General features: G+C 42.7%; 1 protein-coding gene across 45 annotated transcripts in view; it reads left to right on the top strand.

Moving 5' to 3' along the window:
* Window positions 1-18,259, top strand: part of afdna (afadin, adherens junction formation factor a) — a 91,027-nt gene that overhangs the window by 35,436 nt on the left and 37,332 nt on the right. For 24 of the 45 annotated variants that reach the window (XR_013453327.1, XM_078092997.1, XM_040159923.2 and 21 more), the window contains exons 7-20: window positions 1,303-1,387; window positions 1,568-1,708; window positions 3,249-3,293; window positions 4,265-4,359; window positions 5,013-5,263; window positions 8,851-8,920; window positions 9,498-9,562; window positions 9,658-9,725; window positions 10,690-10,895; window positions 13,619-13,639; window positions 15,865-16,010; window positions 16,669-16,763; window positions 17,383-17,648; window positions 18,012-18,155. Coding sequence is in view for 44 of the 45 variants with exons in the window: in XM_078092997.1 (XP_077949123.1) it covers window positions 1,303-1,387; window positions 1,568-1,708; window positions 3,249-3,293; window positions 4,265-4,359; window positions 5,013-5,263; window positions 8,851-8,920; window positions 9,498-9,562; window positions 9,658-9,725; window positions 10,690-10,895; window positions 13,619-13,639; window positions 15,865-16,010; window positions 16,669-16,763; window positions 17,383-17,648; window positions 18,012-18,155 (1,698 nt within the window). In the remaining variant the exon portion in view is untranslated. The remainder of the gene's footprint in view (window positions 1-1,302; window positions 1,388-1,567; window positions 1,709-3,248; window positions 3,294-4,264; window positions 4,360-5,012; window positions 5,264-8,850; window positions 8,921-9,497; window positions 9,563-9,657; window positions 9,726-10,689; window positions 10,896-13,618; window positions 13,640-15,864; window positions 16,011-16,668; window positions 16,764-17,382; window positions 17,649-18,011; window positions 18,156-18,259) is intronic. The other 21 variants (XM_078092999.1, XM_078092993.1, XM_078092980.1 and 18 more) reach the window with 3 other exon arrangements.

Here is an 18,259-nt window from a genome sequence, read left to right as displayed (position 1 = left end):
ATCCATGAACACATCTCCATCATCCGGCTCCCTTCTTTGCAGAGGACGGCCAAGGTCATACACACGCATAAACCCCTGTATAATGGACACATTCTTCACCGGTATGGCAGATTGAAACAGAATGCTTCTTGGTACTAAAACCTTTTGGAGGAATGCAATTTTTTTCAGACTGAGTGCTCTAGCAGCAGTGGATGCTCATGTCTGCGTTTATATGTAACCGTCTTTTAGTGTGTGCGCGCAAACATGCATGCGTGGCCTTGCCGGTGAACTTGGCTGCCCTCTCCACAGCCTTCCCCATATCCATCCTCTCATATGGACTCTGACTGTGGTCAATCATATGAAATAACTGCTGCTCCCTCAACCAACACACTGAAAGATCCTCCCTCAAGTACACACACACACACACACACACACACACACACACACACACACACACACACACTGCTGATAGTCAGTAGCAATTTGCGGAGACTGAAGCACAGGGAAAGTCCATTATGTTAGTGAGCATGATTAATGAGCTAATACCATGTCTCATATGTGTGTGTTTTTTTGGAGGGGGGCGAATGTTAACTGAGATGATGCTAAGCTCGATTAAGGAGGGTGGTAGACTAGTCAGCGCTGTAAAGAAAGATAAAGCGTGAGGACAGCGTCCTTTCATTGGGGAGGGGAAACCTACATCCCTGGTCTTTGTTTTCTAAACCAGTTTATACTGTTTGTAATGACTCAGCACGACAACTTTACATTACAGGTCATTTAGCAGACATTTTTATCCAGAGCGACTTACATTTCATACACTTTAAACCCATGGCTTTTTCACATTTTTCCCAGGGAGCAATTAGGGGTTAGGTGTCTTGCTTAGGAACATTTCGACTTGAGACATGGGGCAGTCGGGACTCGAACCACCAACCTTGCGGTTCCCAGCACACCCGCTCTACCTTCTGCACCACGTTACAGTGTGTAGGCTTGGCCACATAGGAGTCCTCTCCATTTGAATCCAGTTAATATTGTATATTTCTGACACAATCAAATGTGGTTACTTGACTTCCGTCATCTTATTTTTTCTCATCAAATCGGGATACATGGAAAACGTCTTATAATATCTTTCCACATTGTTGAACTTAGATATGTTCACACTAAATGCTCCTTTTTGTGTCTTATGCCCCTTGGTTCTGGGCAAAATGTTTGCCTGTTTTTGCAACCACTGGTGACTTTGAAAGAAGCTCACATTTACATCGCTGGTTGAATCGTCTGTATTTGTGTGCTAAAATTTCTGATTTGCTTTCTGTGCTCTTTTCTTTGCAGCAAGACGATAAGTCAAGCAAAGAAGTGATTCTGGACGATGCCGAGTGTCCACTGCAGATCTTCAGGGACTGGCCTGCTGACAGAGGTCACTTACATGCACATGCTTTGCAACCTCAAATTCTTATGAGTGTGCCTTTCCCAGACTCTTCTCTTGCTCTCCTCCCGCATGCTATTGCCCCCTTGTGCTGCCTCACGGCCATTACACCTGTTAGTGGCTCCTCACCCCATGCTGACATGCTGAAGCTTTTATTATGTGGTTTATCAGGAGCGCTGGTGTTCCAGCTGAAGAAGAGGCCTCCAGACTACCAGGGGAGGAAGGGAAGGAAAGTGGACGACCACGGCCTGCAAGGCAGCACCAGCTCACTGCCGCCAGAGAAACTGCCTTACCTGGTGGAGCTGAGCCCAGGTAGAAGTGCAACACACACCACCCTAATGTCCGAGACGGTCTAGGTCGCTACTCGCATGAGCACTGCAGCAGATAACATTCAGGGTTACTCAAAGGTTAAATCGCATGTGTGCTGTGGTTTCTGTTCTTGCCACCACAGGATTTCCTCACTGTATAAAAGCCACAGCAGGGGGCCACAGTATATATTGGAAGCAGCTCTTGGAATTGGGTCAAATTATCTTTAGATGATGGAGTATGCTGCCGCTGCTTCACTTTACCATCAACACCCCAAATCAGCTGCGGCTGTATAGAATGAAAATAAAGAGTTCAGCGGAGTTTAAATGTCTGTGCTTTACAAATCCTCCACCAAAAGGGTAATTGTAGTGACCCAGTTTAACAATATGAATATGCCAAAGTATTAAAAAAAAGTTCCTCTGAAGGCTGAGGTGCTTTGTTTTTTTTATTTGTATCCTGTGACCTTGTTTCTTTCTGAGATATATACCTCCTGTCCCTACATGGAAAACTGCACAATCACGTTTTGTGCAGTTCAACACGCATACGGCCACAAATCATATGAAAATGTATTTATCCAAATTATTTTAGATAAACGACTCTGTACTTCTTATACTTTCCTATCTTTTCCTTCCTTTATGGATTCATCTATTTTTCCACTGTAATAGTCGTGTAGAATAAAGGGATTTTGATAAGAAATCCCCATTCAAGTTTAGATGTTACAGTGATATTAACACAAACATCAGGTCATGTCCTAATTATACTCTCTCACATCCTGTAAGAAATGGAGGTATATCAATGCCTGGATCAGACTGGGTAGGTTGAGAGGCTTTGGAGTACAACAAAAGGTGACTTGCAACAATAAAACTGCTGGAATGCAGTGAGGAAATGACTAGTGCTTACACAAACACCCACGCCTACCAGGGCACCTTGGGAAACTACCCCCTGACCTTGCTAAGTATGACCAGCCCTAACGGCTTGTTTCCCGCTACTGATCCCTCTCTCTTGAGCTCCCTCCTCATGTGTCTCATGCGTTATGTCATTAACTTATCCGGGGCTTCTTCTCAGCAGTAAACTGTAGTGCTGAGACCGTACTCTGGTCCACGATGTCCCAACACATCTACTACATTCCCTTTGATAGGGGTCCCAGTCTGTGGAAAAGATGGGAAATTGCTTTGGTGGTTCTTCTAATATGATTGGTTCTGAGACTGTGTGTGTGTGTGTGTGTGTGTGTGTGTGTGTGTGTGTGTGTGTGTGTGTGTGTGTGTGTGTGTGTGGGGTCCCTCCATCCTTGATGACCAATTTTGATGATAGGTGTGGCTTTGATAAGTGTGTGAATGCCTCCATCCAATTAACTGGTTAACAAGGTAATGCTGCATTTTTCCTCCTTGCTGCATTTTCACCCTCTGCTATGTGTCTGTTTTCTTCCCCACCTTTTTATGGCATGGTGTTTGTGTGTGTGTGTGCGTGCGTGCGCGCGCGTGTGTGTGTGTGTGTGTGTGTGGTGTCTTGCGCATGTGTCCTTCTACCTGCGTGCCTGTTTGCCTAGGCCGAGGGAATCACTATGCCTACTACGCCTATCGGCACCACGAAGGTAAAATAATTCCACCACACCTCCTCTGTGTCTGTTGCAATGGCTGATCGGATTGTTAGGAGGGGGTGCAATAATCCCTTTTTCCCTGCTTAAGCATCCTCTTGGTTCCCCAGACAAAAGGCCACGATTTTTTGGGAGGGATTTTTTATTATTTTGAAACGAGCTCCGTCGCGAAGCAGAAGACTCTTCACAAATGTACTTTAATGATTATGTTTTAAGTATGAAGACAAACGCCAGTTGGCAAGTGCCAAGCTAACGGTAGGCTGTAAGAGAGCTGCACCAATTCACAGGATATAGCTGCTCGGCAACCACCTTATGAGGATGTGGATATGACATCAAATTAAAAATATTAACTACATATTTTCATTATCAAAATCTTTTTACAATTTGACGCTTCATATGCACACATGTTATTGTCATTTTTACTGAGACATATAACATAGCATTTTCTCAGAGTAACATCAAATGCTTTTAAGACACGATGTAGAAAACCAAAAATGACGCAGCAATTTTGGAGTAGTAAAGTAGTAGTAGAACTTGGAGCCCATTGTTATTGAACCTGATTTCACGGCGGTCTGTCGTAGATACATTGTAACCATAACGGATGTGATCATGCAGCCCGCTTCCTAATGAACCTCATTCGATGGAAGTAGAAGCTAGGCTGTCCTGGTAGCCTTGTTACATTTTCTTTTGGATTATTTTTATAGTTTGTTCTGAGGTTTTCATGGTCTTTTATCAGCGCAGCCAATCTTTCCCCTTTTTTTCTGGTGAACTAATATGCCGCTTTGCTTTTAACTAAACTCCTGTTTACTAATAATCAATAACCTAACCAGCCACCCACCGTTTTATTTTTGTCACGTTGTACCCGCTGTACTCCTGTCAACTGTGTGGGGACAGTTGATAAGCAATATGAGTGAGCAGACGCCCGGTGCTAAATGTGAGTGTTTGGATGTGTTTGTGTGCGCGTCTAGACGGGTCCGACTCCCGCGACAAACCAAAGCTCTACCGGCTTCAGCAAAGCGTCACCGAGGTCGGCTCGGACTGCACGGAGGACGGAGCCATCCAGGTAACTACGTCACAAAAACGCTGATGTTGAGTCAATGTCAGTGAATGTATGTGTTCAAATTCAGATTTTATGTATAACAGCAAATCATCGAGATTTGCGGACTGCTGGAGATCTACTGGACATGAATCATACGGGTTTAGCTGAGATTATCTATGTATTTTATGACTTTCATCTGCTTGACAAAAGGGCTCTTATTTGCCCCTCCAGTCTTTGAAAAATCCCCTCCTTCTTTCCCCCACCCCAGAAGGCACATGGGTAAGACAACCAAACAACAAACGCCCCACTTTTGACCCATAAAAGGAAACTTTAGATCCCTGTGCAACTCTCACATGGCTCCAACATCATAACATGGAGTCATGTGTAGATTAACATAGAGGAGCCAAACTGATTTCAGTGCCCACACTAATCAAATTACAGTACTAAAAAAGTCATGCTTTCTCAGGAGAAATCAAACTTAGCTGAATTCTGTTTGAATATCTTTTTGGGAAGCACAGAACTACATTTCATAGGATTTCTTGGGTAAACTCATTTAGAATCTTAACTTACATTTAAAAAAAAAAAAGCAATTAGGATGCACTGCAACAGCTCACAGAACACCTGTTGTAATGCGCAAGCTGCTTTGTGGTGACCCGCTTGCCCTTGTTTGCCTCCAGCTGCTCGGCCCGGGGATCCTGCCCCACCACTGCAACCTCATGCACAGCGAGGGCATGGTGACCGTGACGCCTCACGGCCCAGACGCCGACACCTTCGTGGACGGGCAGCGACTCAACGAGACCACGGTGCTGCGTTCGGGCTCCACCCTCCAGTTCGGCTCAGTGCACGTCTTTAAGTTCGTGGACCCGATGTTCGACCAGGGCGGGAAGAGAGAGACGGCCGCCATGATGAGGAGCCGACACAAGTCCGGGTGAGGAGGCGTTCGGCGCTTAACGCACCGTTCATTCCCCCACTATTCCAGAGGAGAGGGTGTTGTTGTAGATGAAGGGAGGAGTAGATGCGGTTTGGGAGTTGGCGGGCCGAGCGAGGTAGATGAAGGGGAAGGAAAAGGGGGAGGAGGGAAGCCTCTGGGTTGCACCGGTGGGGATAATGAGGAAATGAGAGGAAGAGCGGAGGTCTGGGGTTATGGCAAGCGGGCTGCCATCTAATCCGAACTACATGGCGCAGGGTGTGGCCTCCCTCCCGCTCGCTGTCGGTACACACACTTGACAGGAGAAAGGAAGGGGGAGCACACCCGATAAGAGGAGAAGGAAGTATGTGAGCCGGCTGACGATGAGGAAAAGACCAGAATAAAAGGTTTTGAACTGGAATTGAATGGCTTCTAATGACTCAATGGATGACTGAGAGCAGGCGAAAGAGAGGTGTGAGCGCTGTAAGTAACTGACGCCTTAACTCACCGCTCTGTGCGGCTCTGCATGAATGGCTTCTTTCAAAGGAGTAGAAGTATTTTGGTTTCTCTTGTATAGCGTGTGTCCTGGTTTCTTTTAAGGATTTTGAGATCTACGGTGGAACTTTTCTCAAGTGTTGTTTGTTTAAATTCAATGGCAGATTGTAGAGCGGCTTTTCTGTACCGGGGAGCGATACCTATTTTAAACTCTGAAGTGGACCAAAAAGGTACAAAACTGTCAAATTGATTTGGTTAATATACCAGTAATGAGTGTGAGTGTGAGTGTGAGTGTGAGTGTGTGTGTGTGTGTGTGATAAATGTCCCCTTGGTGGCGATAAACCGACAGATAACAATGACTCTCTGTACGCTCACGGTCAGGTCAGAGTAGCAGCGTCGTATCGTCTCTCGGGTCTTTCCATCTTTGCTGGTGGCCCACATCTTTTCTGCTTGTGGCCTTTCAGCAGCCACTGGCATCTGTTTCCATTCCCGCCGGCACAGAGCGAATGTAAGATGATGTGGGTTACTCGTGGCTAAGATCTGGCTGCTAAAGGGCAAGATATTGCCTCCGGGAGTTAATCATTAGATTAATGTGTAAATACAGTGATGACACAGCGACCGCCGCATCTTGATAAACTGGCAATGCCCGTGTTTACAGCTGGTTTGATCTGATTCTTCAATAATGCCCAATTGTACATTAATCAGACCACCTAACCAGCCTTCTCAGGGTCAAATGGTATACTCAACAACTGTGTAGCTTTTCTTACTCTCATCTTCATTTTTGAAGTTAAAGAAACTTTAGTGTACTCTGTGGAGTAACACTGTCTGTCGCTTTGAGCAGTGTCACCTCAGTCTGGAGTAAAAGCCTGAATTGCTGGAAGTGGATCCTTGTGGTTGTCTGGGCTACTTTGCAATGTTCTGCTGTACAAACTTACACCGATACCTCGTTCATTTGAGCAGGACACTCATCACAATGTTTGGAGCGATTAGAGATGCAATTTGTCTGAAAAGGCCCAATTTATTTTTGTGAGCACACAGCTATTTGGCATCGGAAGTCTGGCAAGAAACATAATCTGTAGAGATGCTCCGATCAGGTTTTTTGGTGCCGATCACCGATCACTGAAATCAGTATCTGCCGATCCGATAATACCGATCACGGTGTCAATTTTAGCATTCTATTTATTGTGTAGCATTATTTATGAAATGAATTATTCTTAAGAACATTGGTTTTGTATTTTAAGTATTTAAATTACGAGACGAGAGAGTATCATGAATTGACAACCATCCGTTTTATTGCAGGGAACGTGCAACATTCCAATGTAGAAAAGCTCTCTCGCTTACTATAAAATGTGTAAATAATAATCAATATTAAAACAATAATAAAAATATAAATCTTTAAATGAAAATCACAACAATAGAATAACATGTGCAACATTCCACTCTCTAGAGGCTCTCAATAGAACTTGGAGCTTATAGGAGCTAACAGACAGAATAAAGATTAAAGGTGCACAGGAAGTCAGCAATTAAACAAAACATGTATATCTATCTGTATAGTGTCTCACTCACTCACATACTTCACTCACTCAACTCACTCGGAGAGGGGGCATACTAGAGTATTCAAACCTTACTTCTGATTAAGCAGCATCACTGGCAGATTTGCCTTGATAAATATAAGCATCTCAGCATTTTTAGGAGTCAACCTGTTCCTCTTCTCATCTAAAATATGTCCTGCTGTGCTGAAAAGTCGCTCGCTATCTACACTTGTACAAGGTGCGGAGAGGACGACTCGTGCTGCTAAACTGCGCAGTTAGGCTCAGCATAGACACAGGACAGACACTCGAACTCCAAATGTCACTCGTGAAGCTAACTGCCCTGATGTTGTCCTTCATAAGGCTCTCGATGTGCGTGTAGACATTTCGGTATAATTCCGGCAGACAAACGTCAGTTAGGTATTTTCGGCCCGGCAGCGTATAGCGTGGATCCAAGCAGGATACAAGGCGTTTGAACCCGGCGTCTTCCACAACAGACAGTGGCTGCTGATCAAGGCATATGAATTCCATTACCTTTGCATTTAATTCCTTTCGTCTCTTGTTGTCATTGCTGTATGGTTGCTGTCGTTTCAATGTCTCTGTTACGGTCAGCTGAGTGAGTGGCGTTTGGGAAGAGGTTGCACGCTCTTTGTCTTTATCTGCCTTAACGCTCGCCAACTTCGTAAACTCCTCAAATTCCTTGATGTGACAAGCTTTCAAATGCCGTATGAGGTTCGTGGTGTTGAAACCCCTTTGACGCGTTCCTCAACGGGGAACTACTTTTGAGCAGACGTTGCAAACTGCAAATTTATTATCTTTTTCCGACACCTTGTAATATTGCCAGACCGGCGAAGCCATTTAATCGGCCAAATTTGATCGGCCGTTTTGAGAACGCCGATCAAAACCGATAATGGCAATATCGGCCGATATGGATCGGCGCCGATCAGATCGGAGCATCTCTAATAATCTGCCACCACGTTGCCAACGCCGCCTTATCTAAGAATCAAAAATATTTTAGAGTAAACCCAAAATAAATGTATTCTGCATACGTGGTTTGATATGGACACATTTTTCCATCCAGCAATGAGCATGGGCAAGCTTTTAATGGTTTAACGTGCTGCGGCTGCATGTGGTCATTGTGCATAGCATGAAGGCGCCCCACACACACGGCTTGTGTGTTTGTGCGTGTTGGTATTTATTTGACATTGATGCCCTCCTGACATGTGGGGCATGAAAAGCCCTAGCCTGTCTTTTGAACCCGCCTGCTGTCACACTTAATTACTGTCACTTAAACGCACACCGATACGCGCACACACTCATTGTACTGGCTAGTTAGCATTGCTGATCAGGCCTCTCTATATCTAATTAGACACTTATTATGCGTAAGTATTTAAAAAGCAAAATGTATCCATCCGCACGTATCAGTGAGTCATTTTCTGCATCTCTGGTCCCACTCTCTCCTCCCAGACGAAGATATGATTTTGTGTGTGGATCAAGTCTGAGCTTTTGTCGTCGTTAATGAAAGGCTGATGTGGAGCATAGCTCCTCCTCTAAACCGCTGCATGTCTGTTTTCTTTGCTGCAGCAGTGTACCCGAAACAACCTTCGACCTTCAGGGAGACGTCCACAGTGGAGCTCCGCTGCCCACCAGCAAGGTAACACACAGATGTTAATCTATAATTTACTAATTTACTCCTGTGTCATACAAAATAGTAATTCAAGAATGACAAATCTGGTAATGTATAATGATTTACTATATTGACTAATATTTACTATATTGACTAATATAGTAAATCATATAATACAATACAACGCTGATTACTACCTTGATTAATTACTTTGTTTGTCGAGCAAATGCCTGCTTTATCCAACGGTCAAAGCCCCCAAAAGAGAAGTAGATAATCATCTTTACATTTCTGATGCAATGTTTGACCGATTTGACTACCAAAAATGTTGAAGTGAAATGATGATTTATTGGCTGACTGTAGTTCCTAGCATGTATATCTAAAATGAAATCATTGATGACGTATTCAATACCTGTCAATTGGCAGCAACACTTGAATATATATAAAATAGCTTTTAACATATTGCAATCATACCATTTTGGAAAACCAAGAAACTGAAAATAGCCTTCTTTGCATGTTGTGTAAGCTTCTTGTTAGTAGTTTTCATAACACACAAGTCTTCTCCATTTGTACATTGGTGTGTGTGTGTGCGCGCGTGTGCGTGTAGAGCTCAGGGGAGATGGAGCGCGGCATGGTCAAACCCATGATCAGAGGAGAGCAGCAGGACAACAGGTAAGACCCTCATCTTTATTCTTTCTCCAGTCCTCTGCTCCTCAATCCTGCTAACTGATGGTTCCCTTTCTCATGGCGCTGTTCTGTCTCATCAGGTCTCAGGACGCGTCAGTCGACAGAACCGAGCTGATTCTGCCAGCCGGCATCGAGTTCAGAGACAACTGTAAGTACTTGTGTGCCCTTTTCTGCTCTGAAAAAGTCAATGGCTGGAAACTATTGAACTCTATTTACAATGCATTGGACTTATTCTGCTAAACCTGTCAATGTCTCATGCAAGTATATTGATAGGGTGAATTTAAGAATATATGTTGGGCATTGTGATCTTCTGGACCTTTGCTTGTTGAAAGTTTCTCTAACTGGACCTCTTTACATTTTAGTTGGGTACCCCTGGCCTAAAGGCTATGTTTCCTGCAATTACACCTAGAAAAACACAGTCAATATTTGTATGTTTAAATGTGATAAATTGAGCACTTTGAGTAAGAATAAACTAAATACTTAGTTTGACAGTTGCTTGTTTTCAGGAGAGCTGATTTGGAGTTAAAACACTAGAGTCAACGTTTCTTGTTTGGGCTGCAGTCCCACCGAATCAGTCCCTGTGACAGCGTCACTTGAATAAGCCACTTGTATGACCTCACCGCTGGTTGTGCACCGCTTGCCAGGAGTGATGGACTGTTTGCTGTGTCTGATTAAAAACACATTTACTTTTACTAACTAAACAGGATGCGAGGCCTATTCAAAACTATGGAGATTGAGGGACAAAGAGAAGGACCTATTATAATTATTATATTTGTTGGCAATATTATTGTACCATACTGAGAAACTATATGGCTAAACATTTGGAGAAGGCAGATTTATAATACAATGCCAATACAATCCTTTCATACTAAGCAGCTGATACTTTGTGGCAACATGAAATATGTTTTACTTTGCTAAAATGAATGGTATCTAGAATAAAAACATGGAAGATGTATTGAAAAACAAAATAGTTAAAAGATTAAGTACCTTGCCTTGCAGAGGAAGCACGCTATTTGAAAGATTGTAAAGGCCTAAACGGTCGTGCAGGAAGCACACTCTTTGTAGGAGAATGCAAGTGGTCTCACGGCCTGGTCCTCTCTGTGTCCATCCAGCTGAAGACACCTTCCTGTCAGCCATTATCAACTACACCAACAGCTCCACGGTCCACTTCAAGCTCTCCCCCACCTACGTCCTGTACATGGCCTGCCGCTACGTCCTTTCGCCTTCTTACCGGCCCGATATGTCGCCGTCCGAGAGGACGCACAAAGTCATTGCCATCGTCAACAAGATGGTGAGCATGATGGAGGGAGTCATTCAGGTCAGTACCACCACTTTTCACGTCCTTTTTCTGTGTATGTGTGTTTGTGTGTGCTGTGATATTTGAAGATAATGGAATGTATTATGAATTTTGCATTAACTCAGCGTGTTCTGCTCCTTAATAACACTACATGTATTTCACGCTCTTTTGTTGACATTTAGTGGGTTTCATTCCCCCAATTCACTGTTACTACTACAACTGCTTGAGTAGTTGTGTAAGGCGTTTGTGTTTGCATGTTTCCTTTACTTTCTCTGCACCGATATCTCTGTTGCACCAGTCTGTGCAGTTTTAAATGCTCTGGATGCGAATCCTGCCACGGAGCAACATGGTGTATGCTGAACTTCAGTTAGCACGGCGCTATCCCTGACCATTATTGCTGGGAACAAAAACATCTAAAAGCTTTGATACTTGTGCCAAGTTATTAGCCAGCACATGTTTATACCCTTTAGAAGAAGATAAAATGTTACAAATACGCACTTCTGTAAAGAGATGCTATAAATCTAACAGCATGTAATGTAACAGTACAATGTTGACTTCAAAAATGTAGGGGAGCCAAAGTATTCATAGCATTAAATGGAAAAGTCTAAAGGGAATTCCCAAACACAAGTCTTGAGTATTCGTAAATGTCAATCGTTCTTGTATTAGTGCCATGCACTTTGATTTGTTTAGCTGCAGCCAGTTACTCATTAGCGCTGGTATGCAGTGAAGTCATGAAAGCAAACTGAGTAGATGAATCTATTTATGTCTGTATGTAGCAGGATTTCACCTTGGAAGTATTCTTAGCGTGTGAGGAATACGGGAATGTTAAAACCTTCTTTTAAAACGGGGTGATTTTTGAGCTTTCCCTGGGATGCCGAGAACTAAATCTTGAATTTTTGAATGATTGTGACCAGCTTGAGTGTGTGTGATGTGCTGGAGACTCATGATCGTGCTTTACATCCACCTAAAATGTCCCCCTTAAAGGCTTGCACGCAGTGTTTTGCTGTGTTTAATGTCCACAGCTTGAATTTATTTTTGTATTGGTCACACTTTCTTGTAATTACGTGTTCTGTTGAAATGTTAGTTTTTTTCGATTGCTAAACGACAGCGGGCCCAACTGGAGTCACATGTGCAAAACTCTAACTACAGTCTGCAGAACCAACAGTCACCTGAACTAATCAGTTCACATCACCTGCAAAACTCACTCCAAGCAACACAACTCTTAACACATGACTCAAAACAGGCTCAGTGCAGCCAACACTGCACAAGCCTCGCTGAGAGAACACACACTGTCACTCAGAACACACTGAGAGTAAAAACACCAGCATCAAACACCAATACAGAAAATACTAACTGTTCATCTTTACACTTTGAACCATTTCAGTGACTTCATACAAAGTAAGATTTTCTTCAAAGAAAAGTGACATTCTTTCACATGATTTATTAATTTTTTTTAGAACATAACAATTCTTTAAGGTAAATGAAAATTAGCCGTTTGCTTCAAGTCTGTAGTAATTTATGGAATTACAGTAATGAGAAAAAAAGGTAGAAACTAAAAGTACACACTGTAATTCAAACAAATAATTGAAGGACTGATCCTACCTCTCTAGCATCAGGCCACAGGTTTCCATCACCATCGCATCTAATGTTGTCTCTTGCCATGCACCTGGGAAAGAACCTTCTGGAGGTCCTCATCCATCCCTGGCAGTCCTCTGGACTCGTGTCCTCACATCCGGCTTCCAAAAGAGACATTTGGTCACGCTGTTGTTTAGCAATCGAAAAAAACTGTAATAACTTTACATAAGGATTTATTTTTCCCTTCACACTTTTTTTAGGTTGCTCATTTATGCACCTTCACACTGGTTGGATTCCTGTTTACATTTGGCTTGTTTGTGTTTTTACTTGCACCTTCAAATCTGAGGCTCCAGTTCTTAAAAGCAATTATGATTCAGTTTCATAATAATTCATGATATTGTTTAGCAATCTTTGTAAAAGAATGTCAGGGTTGTTGTTTCTGACCCATTTTTACCCATGATTACTTTCACTCTAGGAAAGGGATAGTAAAAATTTCACCACCTATTCTTAATGTCAGAGGCCTTTTCCAACAGCGCGCCGATCTACCATCTCTATGCACTCTTCATTGGACTCCATTGACAAAAACAATCATTTCTCACTTCAGAAGACAAAATATTCCTACGCTGCATTGTTCGGTTAGTTAGTTAATGTTGCTGGAAGTTTTTTTGCCTTTTTCGAGGATTAGTTTGGATTAAATAAAGGAGTCCAATGACTGAGAACCAGGTAAAAGCGGTGAAAATATTGTAAACAACTGAACTGATATAAGTACCTCATACAACCCCACCTCAAAAAGATCTTAACTATCTCTTTAAATGGACATCAAAGAGATCTTTTAAAAGCTTTAAACAAAATTTGGTAGATTTAACTAATACCCCGTGTGATGTTTTCTTGACCAGATGTGGTTTTCATCTGACCTCCCCCAGTTATTTTCTATAACTGATTCCAGATGTCTTCACATTGTAAAACATAACCATGTCACAGAGTGTGTGTGTGGGTGTGTGTATATATATATATATATATGTATATATATATATATATGTATGTGTGTGTGTGTGTGTGTGTGTGTGTGTGTGTGTTACATGGCTGTGTCCATACTGTAGCTGTTGACGTGTTTTCTCTTTGTCTTGTGAACGTGTCCTCCTCCTCTTCCTCCTCTTCCTTCCATCCAGGAGATTCCTGAAGGGGATCAGGTAGGACAGCACACCATGATACGGCTGCTACAGACTCGTCTACCTCCCTCTCCCTCTTTCTCTTCCTCTCTGTGTGGGCGACATGGATAAAACATCTCAAGCTCGATGTGTCTCGATGTTTCATGTAGCTTTAAATCTGAAACCCAGCTGGTAAATGTTGGAACTCAATTCTCTGCCTTTAAAGAAACTCTATGGATATCCTGTTCAACTCAGCAGTTTACAAAGACAATTACATAGTGAGACAGTTATGGAATAGTGACTTGAGCTTTTCCTGTCCTCTAGGCCAGTGGAATGGGCCACCATAATAAAAAATGAAGTGAAAAAGGATTTTACTTTTGGCTTAGAAAAGGAACTATTGTAGACAGCTAGCGGTTAATTTTGGACATTTTCTAAACTGTTCATTGATATATCCCAAATTATATTAGGAATGTTCATTTATTGTAAGAAACGTATAAATTACTGCTTTATATGTAGATTTAAAATGCAAATGTGACTTGTAATGTTACCCAAAGGCAATACATCTTTAAAGCAGGCATCATTCATGGCATAATGAGAATTCCATTCTTTTTGTGTATTATATCCTTGAACGCTTGAATGCTGGACAATTACCATTTTGTTACGTTTGCTTTCATGCAATTTACACCTCACACTTTGACTCCCACGAAGATCGCTGGTGACATGGGTCGAGTTTCATCAGCGCAAATTACTGACGTTTCTTTGAAGGCAAACCAGGTACCATGTTGAGGATTTCAAATGTCAAATCATGTCGCCCAACTACATCAACCTCTTGGCTCTTCTTTGAATCTCTGCCTCCCTACTCCATTTCAACTTTTTTACCCGTTTCTGCTTTTTTGACCAGCCCTTCATTGTTGCTGCTGCTTCTTTTTCTCCATTTAACAGAAATGAAAAATAAAGCCATAATAGTGCGTCCTCCCAAAGCTGGAAAACTAAGCAACAACAGCAACATCCACCCAACTAATTCTATTCAGCCTCCCGGACCTGCCTGGTACTAAAAAACAAAAAACAAACAAACCAAAAAAACAGCAAAACCAAAGCAACCACCCCTTTCCACCGTTGCTCCACCTTTAATTCTGTCATCCATCTTGTGTGACATCACGTCTTGCTTCTACTACTCAGCAGTGTGGATGAGAGACGAGTCGCGTCCCTCTGACCTCCTCCACCCCCTCTGCTTCATTTGTTTAACATATATTCAACCACCTTTCCATGTTTGAAGTGTTTCCCAAATGTTTTGTTGTCACGTCTTGTTTTTGATGCATTTCGCTCCATCTCTCTTTCTTTGGCTGTTTTGAATGTAGTGTTTTAAATTTGTTTTGTCTTTTATCTGTTTTGTTTGAGCTTCCCACAATCCTCCCTCTCTGAGTGGAGTGGGTATTAACATCAACCAATCGGCCCCTCTCACTCAGAGCTCTGTTCTCCCTGAGGATCTCAGGACCAGGAAACAAACTCCTGCAGAGTCTCTTTTGTTATTTACAAATAGACCAAAGTCTGTCTAAATTTGCTTAATTTATTTCAATTAAGAAGTTGCTTCTGCCAGCTACGTAATAGTCCGTAGAGATACAATGTCTTAATTAGACTACTTTAAATCAAAATATATTAATATCAATTGCAACAATAGAAAGATGTTGTAAATGTAGTTTAAAGTCTGACTTGTTGACCACAAAAACGTCATTGTCATTCTGATATACTGGCAACTTATGCACTTCTAATCATTTTGATTCTGTTGCTCGCATTTCTTCCTTTGTGTAAGTCTACGGTCCAAACACGCAGTTTTATCTAAAAGAAACAACCGGTTAGTTGAGGAGGCTCGTGTCTGGTGATCTGCTAAACGGAGTGTGTGTCTGCGGGGAAAAAACGAGTGGTCGCTAATGTCTCAAAGTCATAAAGGAAAAATAATTTTTGTGCTCACATTCAAACATTAAAGTCTTCAAGAATCAAAGAGTGTTTAATTGAGCACCGTCTTTTGAGTGACAGTGATGACCACTCTTCCTCTCAGCACCTGGTTGGCTTACAGGGAGGTGTGTGCGTGGCATGAGTCTATCCGTGAGGTAACGACTGTGCCTTCTGGCTGCCACTCTTCATCCTTGTGTTTTCTTTGTGTGTGTGTGTGTGTGTGTGTGTGTGTGTGTGTGTGTGTGTGTGTGTGTGTGTGTGTGTGTGTGTGTGTGTGTGTGTGTGTTTGTGTTTGTGTGTGTGTGACGTTACAGAAGCAGAAGAACATCGCCGGAGCGCTGGCTTTCTGGATGGCCAACGCTTCGGAGCTGCTTAACTTTGTCAAGCAGGACCGAGACCTGAGTCGCGTCACGCTGGACGCTCAGGACGTCCTCGCCCATCTGGTCCAGATGGCATTCAAGTCAGTTTGTGTGTGCGCGTGCGAATCCTGAATGTCGTGGAATGTGTCAGATGTGTATTATAGACGGGGACAGGGAGGGAGTTTGGTCAGTTCTCTGTTGAGTTCAAGAATTATGAGTCTGTGTTGGAGTACTTCAACAGGAATATGTTGAAAATGAGAAAACACCTGCACATCTGGTTCGCAGCTCTTTTTTTATTTCTGCCTGGACAGCTAGATGTGAGGTTGTGAACACAACGTGCATATTTACAGTACATCTACACAGGAATCTGAGAATGCATTAGTCTCATTATAACCATGTCTGTTTGAAATTTTAATTTCTTTAAAGTTCCCGATTAGTAGCGTAGAAACACAGAACAAAATGTAAATATACATTTGTATATATTGGCTCATTTTATTCTTCCAAAAAAATAATAAAGAAATCCCAAACTCCTTCAAAACCAGAAAACCTTAGGTTGAAATTGCTGTATTCATGTTTAATAAAAGAACTGGAATCAAAGATCAGTGTACAGGTAGTTATTCTGATTTTCCTTACAACAAAAGTTCTTAAACAATTTGAAAGGTTATGTTTAACCGCCCTTAAAGACATACAACTAAAGAAGATCTTCTATATTGTTTATTGGTGGAGTCTTGTCTCTCACACGCTGTACTGTGCATGCAGATACCTGGTCCACTGTCTCCAGGCTGATCTGAACAACTACATGCCGGCCTTCGTAGACGATCCCGAGGAACACAATCCACAGAGACCCAAGATTGGTAAGACACAAACACACGGAGTGGTCCCCTACAGTTGTGATCCTTGCCCCCATCGATTGAAGCAGTGGTTGTTTATGTTTGAGCTCTAAGCAGAATCATTTTTTGAAGGCCTGAAGAAGTCAACCTATCAAGTATTTCACAGCAAAAACAAAATTTGAGATAAGTCTGATGAAGAACTGTTGTTGTTTTTGTGTTGCGTCCTTATAGAAAGTTTACCTCCATTCGCAGGATTCCTCCTTGGCCTTCTTTCAGTCAACTTAACATGTATCAGTCAATTTAACATGTTTTTTTAATTTGTAGTCTGACCAGCGGTCTGAGTTTTGGTCAGGATGTCAGTGACTTTTAGACTACGGAGACAGCAAACACACACACACACACACACACACACACACACACACTGATATAGTCCGCCTTTTTCTAAGATTACAAAAATACGCCGATTCTTAGTTTCAGGTAACGAGACACTGATTAAAACAGTTATTTTTTGCCATTTAATCCTCGGTGTTCCACGTTATTCCCTTTAATCCTCCTAATCACAGTTAAACACAGCTATCCGTAGCCTCCCAATGTGAATGTAACTGCTATTAGTCACTGAGCCGTATCTGATGCCTCCTCCCAGAGGACGTCCTGCACACGCTGACGGGAGCGATGTCGCTGCTGCGCCGCTGTCGAGTCAACGCCGCGCTGACCATCCAGCTCTTCTCGCAACTCTTCCACTTCATCAACATGTGGCTCTTCAACAAGCTGGTGACGGACACCGACTCGGGTCTGTGCTGTCACTACTGGGGGGCCATCCTCCGGCAGCAGCTCAGCCACATCGAGGCCTGGGCAGAGAAACAGGGCCTGGAGCTCGCCGCCGACTGCCACCTCAGTCGAATTGTTCAGGTACGTGGCGACACAAGCAGGCGGTCAGACTGAAAGCACTTTGTATTATTCACAAGTTTCTTCATCTGGTTTGTATGCTATTTAGTGAATTAGTTCCCCTTTTATTTGCTCTCCAGGACATCAGATCCTTAATTCTTTACTGTTTTTTCAGTGGCAGTTAAGCTCATGCTCGGCTGGCCACTTCAAAAGCAAAAGAAAATAAAGACATATGAAGTTAATTTAGTTGTAAGGAGTAAGATGGTAGTAGAGATGGTAAAGTGTCCATCTATTACACATCTTAAGAAGCTTTGAAATATACAGACAACATGAATATACAATTGAAGGAATGTAGCCCGTTGACATTCTCTTCTGTGTGTCCCCCAGGCCACCACCCTGCTGACCATGGACAAATACTCCATGCAGGATGTGAAGAACATCCACAACACCTGCTTCAAGCTCAACTCCCTGCAGCTCCACGCTCTCATGACCAACTACCACTGTGCTCCGGACGAGCCTTACATCCCGCCTGTAAGCCAAAAAAAGCACACAAGCACAATACAGAGCATTTGTGATTCATGACCAGCTCTATGTAGGTCAAGTCAGCTGTTTCACATGTCAAAAATAGCCAATAG

The sequence above is a fragment of the Gasterosteus aculeatus genome, chromosome 18 (assembly GCF_964276395.1).
Source record: "Gasterosteus aculeatus chromosome 18, fGasAcu3.hap1.1, whole genome shotgun sequence".
Classification (NCBI taxonomy): Eukaryota; Metazoa; Chordata; class Actinopteri; order Perciformes; family Gasterosteidae; genus Gasterosteus; species Gasterosteus aculeatus.
Note: the sequence above shows the minus strand (reverse complement) of the source record. Positions and strands in the feature narration are given on the sequence as shown.